Genomic DNA, 13,317 nt, shown 5'->3' with positions numbered 1-13,317 from the left:
AAGAAAAAACTAAAATTTCTAAGTGACTGAGGTAGATGCAAACTGTGAGCATCCACATACAAGCACAACTATATGAGTGTGTGCCCATATGGACATTTGTGCCACATGAGAAAAACTAATAAGTACACACACAAGCACACATACAAAGTAATTACAACTCTTCTATTTTGATTACATGTTACAGCACTTATACAGCAATCAATGTACAAAACTAAATTATTAAATATATATTGTTTTATTTCCTAATAACATTTTTATGTAACATGAGTTGGGCTCTCTCCTGAAGTTTCTATGGGCTTGCATGTGTCTGTGTGCTAAGTCATGTGTATGTGTATGTACAAAGTGAAGCAGACAAACAGCTCCTCTTGTGATTTTCAGTGTGTTTTCATAAGATGAAATGGAAAGTATAGCTTGGAATATAATTTCATATACCCCAGACACTGAGTAGAATGTATTTCTTAAATTGAATGAATAAAGTCAAGTGAGGTAATAATTTTTTGGTAAATAAAAATTCTTCAGGAAGACAACTCATGAATACTTGAAGAAATTATTAAGTGCCTTGTTATCCACATTTTAATTTTGAATGTCATTTCAGTTTCATAAATAACTGAAGTATGTATGTTTGGATGTTACCTACTTGGTCCTGATATAGAAATAGATATTAAACAATCAGCTTCCCATAATCTCTCTTTCTAGGTATATAATCTAGCTAAAAGGAAAGGAATCCCTTCCTTCAGCTATATATGCTTTTAGTTACATCAAACTAGTGTACAGAACAAGCAGACATCTGTGTGCATCTGTTAGATGATGGTGTGGCTTGATAGAGTAACATTCCGATGGCTCTTGGTGATCATAGTCTGACCTGTATGTCTCTTCTGTCAGCTGGCTCATGCTCTACCATCCTAGACTCTATTGTAGATTAATTTTTGTATTGTGTTCTCTTCTCATGTTGTAAGAAACAGGGATTGAGCACCAACTCCTACCCAGAATATAGAAAGTTACTGCTACTGTGTATCACATCATACATACAATGTGGAAACTTCTGATTCAGAGGAAGACTTGTACTCCGTATTCTGGAGGTTAAGTAGTAATAACTGAGGCAGTATAGGAAGATATGCCACTTGTAAATTTTAATACCACACGGATTGGATTAAAGTTTAGAAATATGTATTGGTGGCTGCAATTTCTAACTTCCAACTGAGTGTCATAGTTCAGACACTGAAGTTATCTCTGTTGTCTGCTACCATTCTGCAGAGTACTGCACCTTCAGGCTATTTCACTGGGCAATTAGCTCTACTCTTGGTTAAAAGTAGTTTTAACCAAAGTGTTAAAAGTGTTCTCTTTGTTCCTCCTGAAGGAACCTCAGAGAAACAAGTGTCTAAAACAGAAACTATGGACACAGGGGTAGAGGACCTGGGGGAAATGGTCATTGAGAAGCCTGGTATCTCTGTGGGGATAGGAGGTATAAAAGAAATAGAAGAGACTTTTCCAATGACTTTTCAGGAAGAAAGAAGAACCTTGCTTTGGAATGTTATAGATCTTAATTGTCAAATATTTACAGAGGTGGTGCTGTCAGGGGGATTAGAGTGAGTTTTGTGGAACCTGAAACAGGTAATGTTGACAGGATCCTTCTATTGTGGAGAGTCTATTATGCTCTCTTATGCATTCATCTTAAGATAAATAGATGTGACTTGTTTTTCACGTGAACATGCAGGGACCAAATTACCAAATACTTCTTCAATAAGATAAATTCAGGGCTAGTGATTTTACTGCTTATGTTATCACTGGTAAAAGATGTCCAATATGAACTTCCTAAGGATTCTTCCTTGGCCATTCCTGTGAGGGATGAAATTTATAGTGGTCTGTTTCTCCTTTTTGAAAAGTACAAAAATAGTGTCTGTCGCTCAATGCTTTATGCATTTACAGTACACAACTATCTTCTCTTTCATTACGCAAAGGTTAATGAACACCCTTGTAAGTGAACAAAGAGCACAAACAATATAAGAGCTAAATCAAAGGTGTTCATAGATGCAGATTCAGCTTTGTTTCTTTGTTTTCAGAGACAGGGACCCAGTACACAGCCCTGGGCTGTCTTGGAAGTCATAGCGATCTGCCTGCCTCTGCATCTAGAGTTCTAAGTTTAAAGGGACATACCACACCCAGTTTATGACAAACATCCAATGCTGCTGCCAAAAGGTCTTCAAAGGACAGCAGTTTGCTCCTGCCATTTGAATCTGCTTTCTTCGCCATTAGGAGGAACGATAGGTAAACAAGGCACTTTAAAAATTATATAGAGGGCCAAATCCCTGGATGTTCATTACTCTTTCTTTTATTTTATGGTAATAAGTTGTAAGTTTGGAATAGAGACATTACTGTATTTTTCCTTATTTAATTGGAAATGACAGCTATATGAGAGTGGTTAACTATAAGTATTGAGAAGAATGGACTCTTCCTGAAGAGTAACTTCAAAGTGCTCAACTATGTACCTAAAATGTGCTGTGACCTCTAGTTTACAATTTCAGAAACTAAACTGAACACGTCTGACTAGGATTACGGGTTTAATTATCTGTGAACTAAGAAAAAAAAAGGATGAGAAAACAATGGACATCCTCCCCCATTATAGCATCTCATTTGTGCAGCTAGAGTACCTCCAGACAGTTCCTGAATGCAAGTGATTTTTCTCCAAGAGGTTCATGATAACTGACTACTCTATTTGTGCCAATAGAAATATGGAATCACCTTCTTGTAGTGTAAATTAAAGGCCCTTTCCAGAGAGAAGGCTGCTTGGGAGGCCAAGTCATAAACATAGCATGATGGAATGGACAAGAGTCTGTAAAGGCAAGCAGCAATCCCAGGCTCAATTCAACTCTCAGATCCAAAGGGCAGTGTGCTATCAGCATCTCTGTCTTTATTTTGACTGGCTTCTCTAACATTCAGATATGTTATAGGTTTCACAGGTCTAACTTTTATAATGCATTACAATGGCCTTCAATTACCACTGGAATGATGAGGCAGAAATGATCCAATCTTATCTGAAGAGGGTGTGTCTGCAGAAACACCATGGCATAAAGCCTGACATTTGAATACCATCTAGGAGTGAATTTTGAAAACTGTATCAAATTTTGGAATGAGAATTTGAATCTAGATGGGTGGGAAGCCAATGGGAAAGGGTAATAGAGTTATCATCACTATCCACAATGGACACAGTCTGGAATAGGGGAAACACAAACACAATGAAATTTATAACATATTTACAGGTCCAGGATTGTGATATATCCTCATAGTCCCACTATGACTTGACACATTTGCCCCCATAAAAAGACCCTCTAGTCAAGCAAGGGTACTCAGAATGGAAGAAGACAAGCTTCTACACACAAAATATCTTATCTTTCAAAATACTTAATAATAAACTGATCATCACAATGCTGGATGAGTCTCAGATATTAGCTATGTGAACTTGTCCAGCCTTCTCTTCCCCACAGTGAGTCATAGAAACTAGTTCTTCCTCAATGCAGCCATGACACTGACCAGGAAAACCCTGCCTTCTTCTGTGGTTCTTTGGAAAGGCTAGCTGTAGGGCATACTCTGATCTACAATGGCTAATTGCAGGTCATAGACACAACATTCTAGAGGTGACAGGCTGAGTCTCCCTCAGTAGGGAGGAATGCCAGAAATGCTGAGAGGTGATGGCACAGACAAGTCCTTCTGAGTCTCTCTTTACGCAGTTATGCTATCTTGTTCTTTATTTAATCCAATTAACAATCTTTGTTTTTTCTCTACTGAAATTAGTCCTAAACAATGACAATTTTCCCCAGGTATTTGGGCCTTCATGTCTGGCAGTGTTTTGTTAGGGCTTTGGAGACTGTGGATTAAAGGTCACCAAAGCAAAGGCAGGAAGAGCATTTGTCAAGATGTGACAGAATCATATGTTATGTGCAAATACCTGTTGGCAAAATCAGGACATTCCCTCTGATTCTAAAGCCAAGAGCAAGTACAGCACACCACTCTGTCATCTCTCACTATTTCCAGTAGAAATCACCTCACTCCCACATTTACTAAAATAGTTATACCTTAAAATTTAGTAAACCATTCTTTTTTCACTTTTGGTGATCATTACAGTGGAAATGTGTTGAAAAGTAAATATTACATATAATTTAATCTTATTTTACTAAATATTATTACATCTACTTATAAAAACCTAAGTAATTATCTCAGTACTCCAGAAGAAAAAGTACATTGAAAAAGAATACAAAAAAAAAAAAAAAGAAAGAAAGAAAGAAAAAGAATACAAGTCAAGGGCCTTTACTTTCTGTTCCTGGGTGAGAATCAATGGGCTGTAAGGAATTCTCATGAACTCAGTTATACAACACAGAATGTTCTATAGTTTTCAAGATGACAAATCTGAAATGAATGCATTGGGTATATGCTGTGGAACAATCTTTCTGCACACTGTGAAGATGTGTTGCTCGCATTGGTTTAATAAAGAACTAAATGGCTAATAGCTAGGCAGGAAGAAGTTAGGTGACACTTTTGGACAGGGAGAGAGCTCTTTGGGATTAAGATGGGCAGTCATTAGCCAGATGGAAAGAGAACAAGGCATTCAAGAGGACAGGTACATGACAGGAGTTAGGTGGCAGCACATAGATTGATAAAAATGGCTTAATATAAGTTGGAAGAGCTCATTAGGAGCAATTCTAATTTATTGGCTGAGCTTTTATAATTAATAAGAAATCTCACCAGGCGGTGTTGGCGTACGCCTTTAATCCCAGCACTCGGGAGGCAGAGGCAGGCGGATCTCTGTGTGTTCGAGGCCAGCCTGGTCTACAAGAGCTAGTTCCAGGACAGGAACCAAAAAGCTACGGAGAGATCCTGTCTTGAAAATAAAAAAAAAAAAAAGAAAGAAAGAAAGAAAGAAATCTCCATGTGGTTATTTGGAAGTGGGCTGATGGGATAGAAAGTCTGTTCTCGGGGTTAAATCAAGGAAGCTGGGGGTTATGCCCCTTATCCTTTATTCTGCAATTTCTATAACCACATTCACTCCTCTCTTGACATTTTGACATTCTTGCCTCATTGGTAAAAAGATTCAAATATTTAAATCAGTGCTAATAAACCTAATCTTTCCCTTTAAAGGTCTGTAATTTAGTCATATCTGCAAAACCTCCCGTGACAGAAGAAAATGCTCCTAAAGTCCAGGAATTCAGAACCATGAATCCCTAAGGATTCCACTCTTTACATTCTCAGTGGGTGCAGATTTCTGAAATTCAGGTTTTGATGAAACAGACCCATGACTGAATGTCAGTAAACTTCTGTGAAGATTGCAAGGTCAACTGTATGTGCAAAAACTTCCTCAATCTATCCCTCTAGTCTCCGAGCATATACCAAAGGCAACCCTGCTAAACCTTAGGAAGAGGAGCTTTAAATACATTAGAACCAAATCTTCCTTGGACAACCAAAGGGCCTAGTGATTTACTTATATGCTTTCCTTAATAGGTAGGAAAACGAAGGGAACCCCAACTCAGCCAAGAGTAATTCTTCTTTAGAATGTCCAGGAAATTTCAATTAGCCAAAGTCCTATTTTGAGCATGTTAGATATTGGGCAGACATTTAGGAGGAAAAGCGGCCAAGATGCTTACCTTAAATAATAAATCTTTCTTCCCATAACGGAGCTCCTTCAGTTGGGCTTGGATTTTTTCCGACTGTAAAAGCAGAGATATGCATTAGTGCCTATGCTAACTTTTATTTTCGATCTTGAAGATTTAAATTTTCCACACTGCATAGGAGTAAACCCTTTAGCCTAGTTAAACAGAAGCCTATAATTTGGGCAATCAACAGAGAAGACTAAATTTAGCTTTGACATCAGACACGTAGACATCTGGGCCAGGAAGCAAGATTTCAGTCTGTTTAAAAAGTCATATGTTTACAAAGGTGTTATTTAAATAACTTTCTGTCTTCTATTTTACACACAAACATGCAAAATATCTGTAATGAGGCATGATTAAAAAAATCTAATTTTAAGAGCCAAAGGTGATGTGGGATTCCCCTCTGTATTCTGTGAATACCATTGGTTAATAAAGAAACTGGCTTGGCCTGATAGGGTAGAGTAGGGCTAAGAAGGGAAAAACTAAAGTGAATGCTGGGAGATAGCGGGACAGAGTCAGAGAGAAGCCACGTAGCCCAGCTGGAGACAGACAGACAAAACCTTACAGGGTAAGCCTCAGCCTCACGACAATACACAGATTAGTGGAGATGAGTTAATTTAAGATATGGGTTAGCCAGAAATATGCTTAAGCTATAGACCAAACAGTATTGCAAATAATATTGTTTCTGTGAGATTATTTCTGGTGTCTGTGAAGCCAGGAAATGAACAAGCAACCTCCTACAACACAAAGGCATGTATATGGATGCCTTTATCTTTGTTTTTACTGAATTGCTTTTTAAGATCCGTGAGTGTAAATTCATGGAAGGATTTAATCCACTGTATTTTCAACAGACACTAGCAAACAAACAGATAGAATGCCAGAAAAACTCCATTAGTCAAGGGTGAACAGGACCATGCTTTATACCAAGATCCTTACAAATATAAAAATGTTTAACAAACTTAGTTGCTCCCAGTGACATATTGCTAAACACCTTTACCTGCATCCTTATAATTTATCTGTAAGTTGGAGAAGGAGACTGTGTCTTCTGAAACTTTTAGAAAAGACGCAGTTACCAGTACTGTAGAGTACTTCAGCTCACTGAGTTCTTACTCTTGAAATAATAGATCCGCTTACTTCATTGGGGAGAAACATCCACATGGGCATATACGTAAACACATGTGCACATATACATATGGTAAGGGGCAAATATATAAAACAGAATGAAGAATGGTAGGTGCTCCCTTTTTTGGCCCATATTCCAAAGTCAGAATAATGTGAAGAAGAGCACATTGTATGATCTGAAATTATGTGAGACTTTGTGAAGCAGTCTAGGACATCTTTACTTATGGACTCGCAGCAACTGTGACAGCATTAACCAAGCCTTTCAAAACCAAGCCAGGCCAGATTGCAGGATGGAGAGGAGAATTAATCTTCCCCAGGGATGAACCCCCAGATACCAACTCGTCAGCCCTAGAAACATACATATGCAGGCAACACTAAACAGAACTAACAGAATGTTTTTATATATTTTTATATGTATATGTAACAGTAAGGATAAAAAAAACATAGCCTGTGAATTTGAGAGGGAGCAGGGATTAGGAGCTTGGGAAGAATAAGAGGCAGGGGGAATGATATATTTATATTTTAATTAAATTATAAGTATTTCTTAAAAATGTTTGCTAACAAAGCCAACTATTTGAATTTCTCGTTTCATTTTTCTTTTCTAAAGCATCCCACGTCTACCAAAAGTTATTCTCTTTTTCTAATAGTGGCAGATAAAAGTACTATGCTCATGATCAGAAGACTGAAACTTACTAGTAAAAACATGGGTTTTCCAGAGGCTATTAATGAAGAATATTTGCACATGACCCTTCAACCTCTGGAACTTATGCTTTTATGTTGACATTAATACTTCCTATAACTATTTTGATTACAAAGTCTCCCAAGTGTCCGAAATAATGATAACCAATTCAGAGCCTTGTCTCACACTAAGTTTATCTCTATGGCAATTCTAATTCACATTGTTATCATCACTTAGGCCACTCACTTTCCTAATGAGCAATACTGTTCTACCTGGTCTTCAGGACTCTTACCCAAGCCAAAGAGTCTCTCAGGGCAAGTCTTTCTCTCAATAGAGTTGACAAGTGTGGGTGAGAATCAGCAGGTCACTGCTGCTCATAGTAAGTATTTGTGTAATCCATTCAGTGCCATCTCCAGTCCTGATAATTAGTGCTGGAGTTTCTCAGAAGAGGTGAAGGACTAATGTCAACTATTTCTGATATCCACTTATAATCTATTTGCATAGAAGGTATGCATTAGGATCTAAACATTTCATTATAACAACAAATATTTAAAGAAACATTAGGTGATGGTTTTAGTATATAAAATGAGAATTAAATTGAGATTTTATTTTCTATTTTTTATTGTGATGTGTGTATGTGTGTATACATTTAGTGACTACATCATGGTAGATTCGTAGGGGATTTCTTCACTTGTGTTATCATGAAGATATGAATTCTTTGTACTCTCATGTCATCTGTATTTCATAGTCCAGACTAATTATCAGTATGCTGATAAGCAAAATCCTTTCTTAGGTTTTCATAAAGATTATTCAAAAACAATACATCTAAAGTAATATATCTATTATGGAATGTATGCTAATTTGAAACATATAACATGCTAACTGTCTTAGCTTGTTAGCAATATTTTGATAAGTTAAAACTATCAAAAAGGATAAGCCTCTAAAAAATTATACAAGATTTGGAATCTCAGTGATTTTATTTTTAATACACTGCTAATTGTAAATGCAATTCCAAATATCAGGTCATGAAGATCATGAAGGTCATGAAGTGTCTGCATGTGCATGAGCTAATTAAAGCTGTGATAATGACAATGACAGCTTGGAGGACAAGGATACTGTAGGCAGTCATGACAGAACATTTTAGCTCCTTGTTCTTATTTACGAGACAACAGTCTAATCTGAAATTCTTTCCTACACATTTATGTTCAAGTAACTTTCCCTTTATGAAATAATAGTGGTAGCGATGGCAGATGGTGTTGGGTTTGCAGTTTATAATGTTTGCAGTATAACTATTTTCTCTGGTTTGAAACATTAGCTCTGGGAGGAGGGAGGTTCTGAAGACTGGGGAAGCTAATTATCGTTCACTATGCCCAGGAAGTCCAGGAACTTAGAAGACTCCTGGCAGTGTCGAGCAAGGTCATAGAAACAGTGGTGATTTCGGGGTAGAGGGGAATCTCTAATTCACTAAGTTGTCTTTGGTCGTGCAGTAAAGCCAGAGGGATGCAGCTTTCATGAGCTGCTGCCCATGCTGTGGTGAGGATTCCAGAGATGCAGCTGCCTCTATTCATTCTGCTTCTAGTTCCCTATGTGCAGTGAATACATACTTGTTCACGTCTCCCCAGGAAAAGCCACATTACATGGTCTTCTATGCCAAATCACAGTGTGTTTCATTCCTGTGTGGGTACAGAGCCGAGAGCCCTTGGCCGAGATGATGAGCTGCTTTCAGCTAGTCTCCAGCACAAAAGATTGTTACTTTGTTTTAAGAAATAATGATGAATCAAATAATAAAATTTTGTGCATATTATTCTAAAATACTATTTTGACAGTGTAAACATTTCCCTTTTAACCCAGAATACTGAGCTCTGATATTATTCTATAAATATTTAACAAGATATGGCAAAATGAATAAATTATATGAACTTAACTGCATTTCAACTATTAAGGTGATAACATGAATAACACAATGATGAAAAAAATGAGATTTAATTTTCACTGAGCTGAGGGAAATTAGGAACATTCTTGAATGAAGAGGATAAACTATAATGGAGGAACTCCTTAATTTTCTAAACACCAGTGATACTTCTATTGCCCCTTCTTCCCTCTCCTTGAGTTTTGTGGGGATGTGATAACATGTTCAGTGTAACTTTTATCCAGATATTTTCCCCTTTTGTTGTTGTTTCTTGAGATAGAGTCTTGAATGGTTCAAGTCTCCCTCAAGAATCAGTGTTGTGGCTTAGAGTGACCTTGAACTCTTGATCTTCCTGTCTTATAGCCCAGGTGTTAGTATCACAGGTGCCTGCACCACACCTGGCTTAGACACTTCTTATTCAAAACACCACTCTATTTACTATATCACAGTATTCAAAACAATTCCAATAATATGAACAAGGTCATGCTGATTTCTGTCCAAACAGTAAAATGTGACGAAATGAATTCCTTCCTTGCATCAGATCCACAAACTAACCACTTCTATTTTCCTTTTTTATAGAGAATCAACACTTACTTTCTATGTCTTAAAGCTTTCCATCCATTGTGTGTGTATGTATGTATGTCATATATATAAATATATATATGCACATATAGATGGATATATACATATATGCACATATATCCATATATATCCATCCATATGTATATATGATGCCAAATTACAGTGTATTTCATTCATTCTCATATATACATACATACATATATATGTATGTATATATGAAACTTATTCTCCAAATGATCATATTACATGCAAGCTTGAAGTATAGTGTTCTAGATAATGGTTTTGTCTTAGAATATATTTTGAGCTCTCATATTGCCTAAGCATGTGACCTTGTTCTTAAAAGCAGGAGAGTAAGGGAGATCGTATTTTTTCCTAACTCCCCTATTTCATCTATAGAAAGGTGATGGGAAAGGTATTTGTCCCATAAGGGAAATGAGGTAATTTCATAGTTAGACAATGATGGACCTGTTTAAGCAACTCTTGGTCTCCCTTCTGGACATCTTTGGAGGGGTCAACTTTCAAACTGTAAAGTCATCTTTCTTTTATTAAGCTACATTCCTTCCTATTTTCTTCATAGACATCAGGTCTTCCTGGAATGGAAATGCTTCCTTGTCTATTCCTTATAATTCATGGGATGTTCAGTGGTAAGTTTTCTTCATGTATGCTTTCTAAGTACCCCTGAGACACAGACACGCTTGTCTTTAAACTACATTTACTTGTAAACTTTTTACTATTACTTTACTACTCTCCTTAATAGTTCCCACAAGATACAGTTCTATTTTTAATTGACTTTTATTGAGCTCTACATTTTTATCTGCTCCTCTCCCTGACTCTCCCCTCCCCTTCAACCCTCTACCAAGGTCCACATGTTCCCAATTTACTCAGGAAATCTTGTCTTTTTCTATTTCCCATGTAGATTAGATATATGCAAGTCTCTCTTAGTGTCTGCATTGTTGTCTAAGTTCTCTGGGATTGTGGTTTTTAGGCTGGCTTTCTTTGTTTAAAAACCACCTATGAGTGAGTACATGTGATAATTGTCTTTCTGTGTCTGGGTTGCCTCACTCAGAATAATGTTTTCTAGCTCTATCCATTTTCTTTCAAAATTCAAGCTATTGTTATTTTTTCTGCTGTGCTGTAATCCATTCTGTAAATATACCACATTTTACTTATCCATTCTTTGGTTGAGGGGCATTTAGGTTGTTTCCAGGTTCTGGCCATGACAAACAATGCTGCTATGAACATAGTTGAACACATGTCCTTGTGGCATGATTGAGCATCCGTTGGATATACACCCAAAAGTGGTATTACTGAGTCTAGAGAAAGATTGTTTCCTAATTTTAAGAGAAATTGCCACACTGACATCCAAAGTGGCTATACCAGCTTGCATTCCCACCAGCAATGCAAGAATGTTTCCTTTACCCCACAACTCATGTAGATTAGATCTATATATCTCTCTCTTAGGGTCCTCATTGTTTTCTAGGTTCTCTTGGATTGTGATTTGAGGGCTCGTTTTCTTTATTTCTATTTTGAACTTACCATCAGGTCAGAGTTAGAAAAAACTGACTATTGTGACTAAATGTTTGTTGTTCCTAGATTTATATATAAGAAAATCTAATTGCACAGAAAATAGAATAAGCAGGTCTGTTTACCTGGAAAACTAATGTAATCCCAGGAACTTTGCTGGTGGCATATAAACATCACAAAGCTTAAGGAAAATACAGTGGGCATCTGATAATTTCCTGCTGGGGAGAATTGGTTCATACAATGAGATAGGTGTTAAAAATTCATTTTATGAACATGACATTGGGTACATTTTTATTTTTTCATTTGTGTAATGTTGGAATAACTAGAAGCATCCAAAACTAAAATGTATTTTATTTTGTATCAAGTATTTCATTTGTGTTAGGGGAAAAGACATTAGTTCTTTAGATTTTACAAGATTTAATTCAGTAATAATCTTAACCAGCTACACTTGTGAAAAGTTCATATTTACTCACTTCTTTTGCATGAATCCCACACAGTTTGCTTCCGGACAACAATTTGTTCTTCAAGCTTTTATTCTGAGGAAGGAAAAGAGAATTTTACACAAAAGGTGGTAAGTTATTAAGAACTTCATCATTTAATTTAGCCACATCACTCTGTTTGACTCACAGACTAAAGTTACATGTTATCTAAAGAATTTACTATTCATTCTAAAACTATCTGCTAGAACAGAAAGTAGGGTATAGTCTTGAACTCACTGGCATAGGGAATGACTTTCTGGACAGAATACTGTTAATGCAGGCACTAAGATCAACAAATAATTAATGGTACCTTGTGAAACTGAATAGCTTCTATAAGGCAAAGGATACTATCATCCAGACAAAGTTGCAGCCTACAGAAAGCAAACGATTTTTACTAAATACACATCCAAAAAGGGCTAATATCCAAAATATATAAGTAAATAAAAAACTAGATATTAAGAAAACAAATAACCCATTTAAAAATGGTCTGCAGTTATAAGCAGGGAATTTTCAGAAGAGGAGACTCTAATGGCTGAGAGACACATAAAATTTCAATGTCCTTAATCATTAGGAAAATGCAAATCAAAACTACTTTGGTATTTCTGCTTACACCTGTCAGAATAGCTAAGATCAATAAAACTAGTAAACTTTAATGCTTCAAGGATGTGGACTAGAAGAAATACTCTTCCATTGCTGGTAGTAGTACACACTTATACAACCTGTATGGGAATCACTGTGATAATTCCTCAGAGAGATGGAAATTGATTTACCCCAAGATGAATCTATACCACTCTTGGGGATATATTCAAAGGATGACTCATCCTACTACAGAATAAATGTTCATTGCTACCTTTACCTAATAGTCAGATTCTGGAAACAAACTAGGTCTCTGTCGATGAATGAAAAAATAAAATGGGGTGTGTAATGGGGTATTACTCAGATAAAGAAAACTGAAATAATTACATTTACAGATAAATGATGGAACTAGGAAAAAATCATTCTGAGTGAGGTTTCTCAGATCTGGAAAGCCAAATATAGTGTGCATTCCTTTATATGTGGATATTAGCAGTTAAGCCAGTAATAATCAATCTCCACTTCATCTAACTATAGAGGTTAGGTGTAGAGCAAGGGACGAGGGGGTACAGAGAAAACTTGTTAGGAAATGGTAATAAAGAATCATAGAAGGACTAAGGGGGCCGGAATGGAGGCATCAAGTGGCGACAGGGAGGGGAGAAGGGAAGGAATGTAGGTGAGACAACTGAAATTAAAGGCCATTTGAGGACTATGGAAGGCTGATCTAGTAGAAGCTTCCTAAAATATATACATATATGAAGACTGAAAGTGATCTAAATTATACTGCTAAATAGTGGGAAAGACAGAGTC

At 36.6% G+C, this 13,317-nt stretch overlaps 1 protein-coding gene across 2 annotated transcripts in view; it reads right to left on the bottom strand.

Annotated features, from left to right (window-relative positions):
• LOC130875937 (leucine zipper protein 2-like) overlaps positions 1–13,317 on the bottom strand; it is a 351,484-nt gene that overhangs the window by 69,489 nt on the left and 268,678 nt on the right. For both annotated transcript variants that reach the window (XM_057772254.1, XM_057772255.1), the window contains exons 6-7: positions 11,929–11,991; positions 5,634–5,696 (exon numbers count right to left, since the gene is read on the bottom strand). In XM_057772254.1, coding sequence (XP_057628237.1) covers positions 5,634–5,696; positions 11,929–11,991 — 126 coding nt within the window. The remainder of the gene's footprint in view (positions 1–5,633; positions 5,697–11,928; positions 11,992–13,317) is intronic.

The sequence above is a fragment of the Chionomys nivalis genome, chromosome 6 (assembly GCF_950005125.1).
Source record: "Chionomys nivalis chromosome 6, mChiNiv1.1, whole genome shotgun sequence".
NCBI classification, from domain to species: Eukaryota; Metazoa; Chordata; class Mammalia; order Rodentia; family Cricetidae; genus Chionomys; species Chionomys nivalis.
The sequence above is the reverse complement of the archived record's forward strand: the minus strand, read 5'-3'. Positions and strand labels throughout refer to the sequence as shown.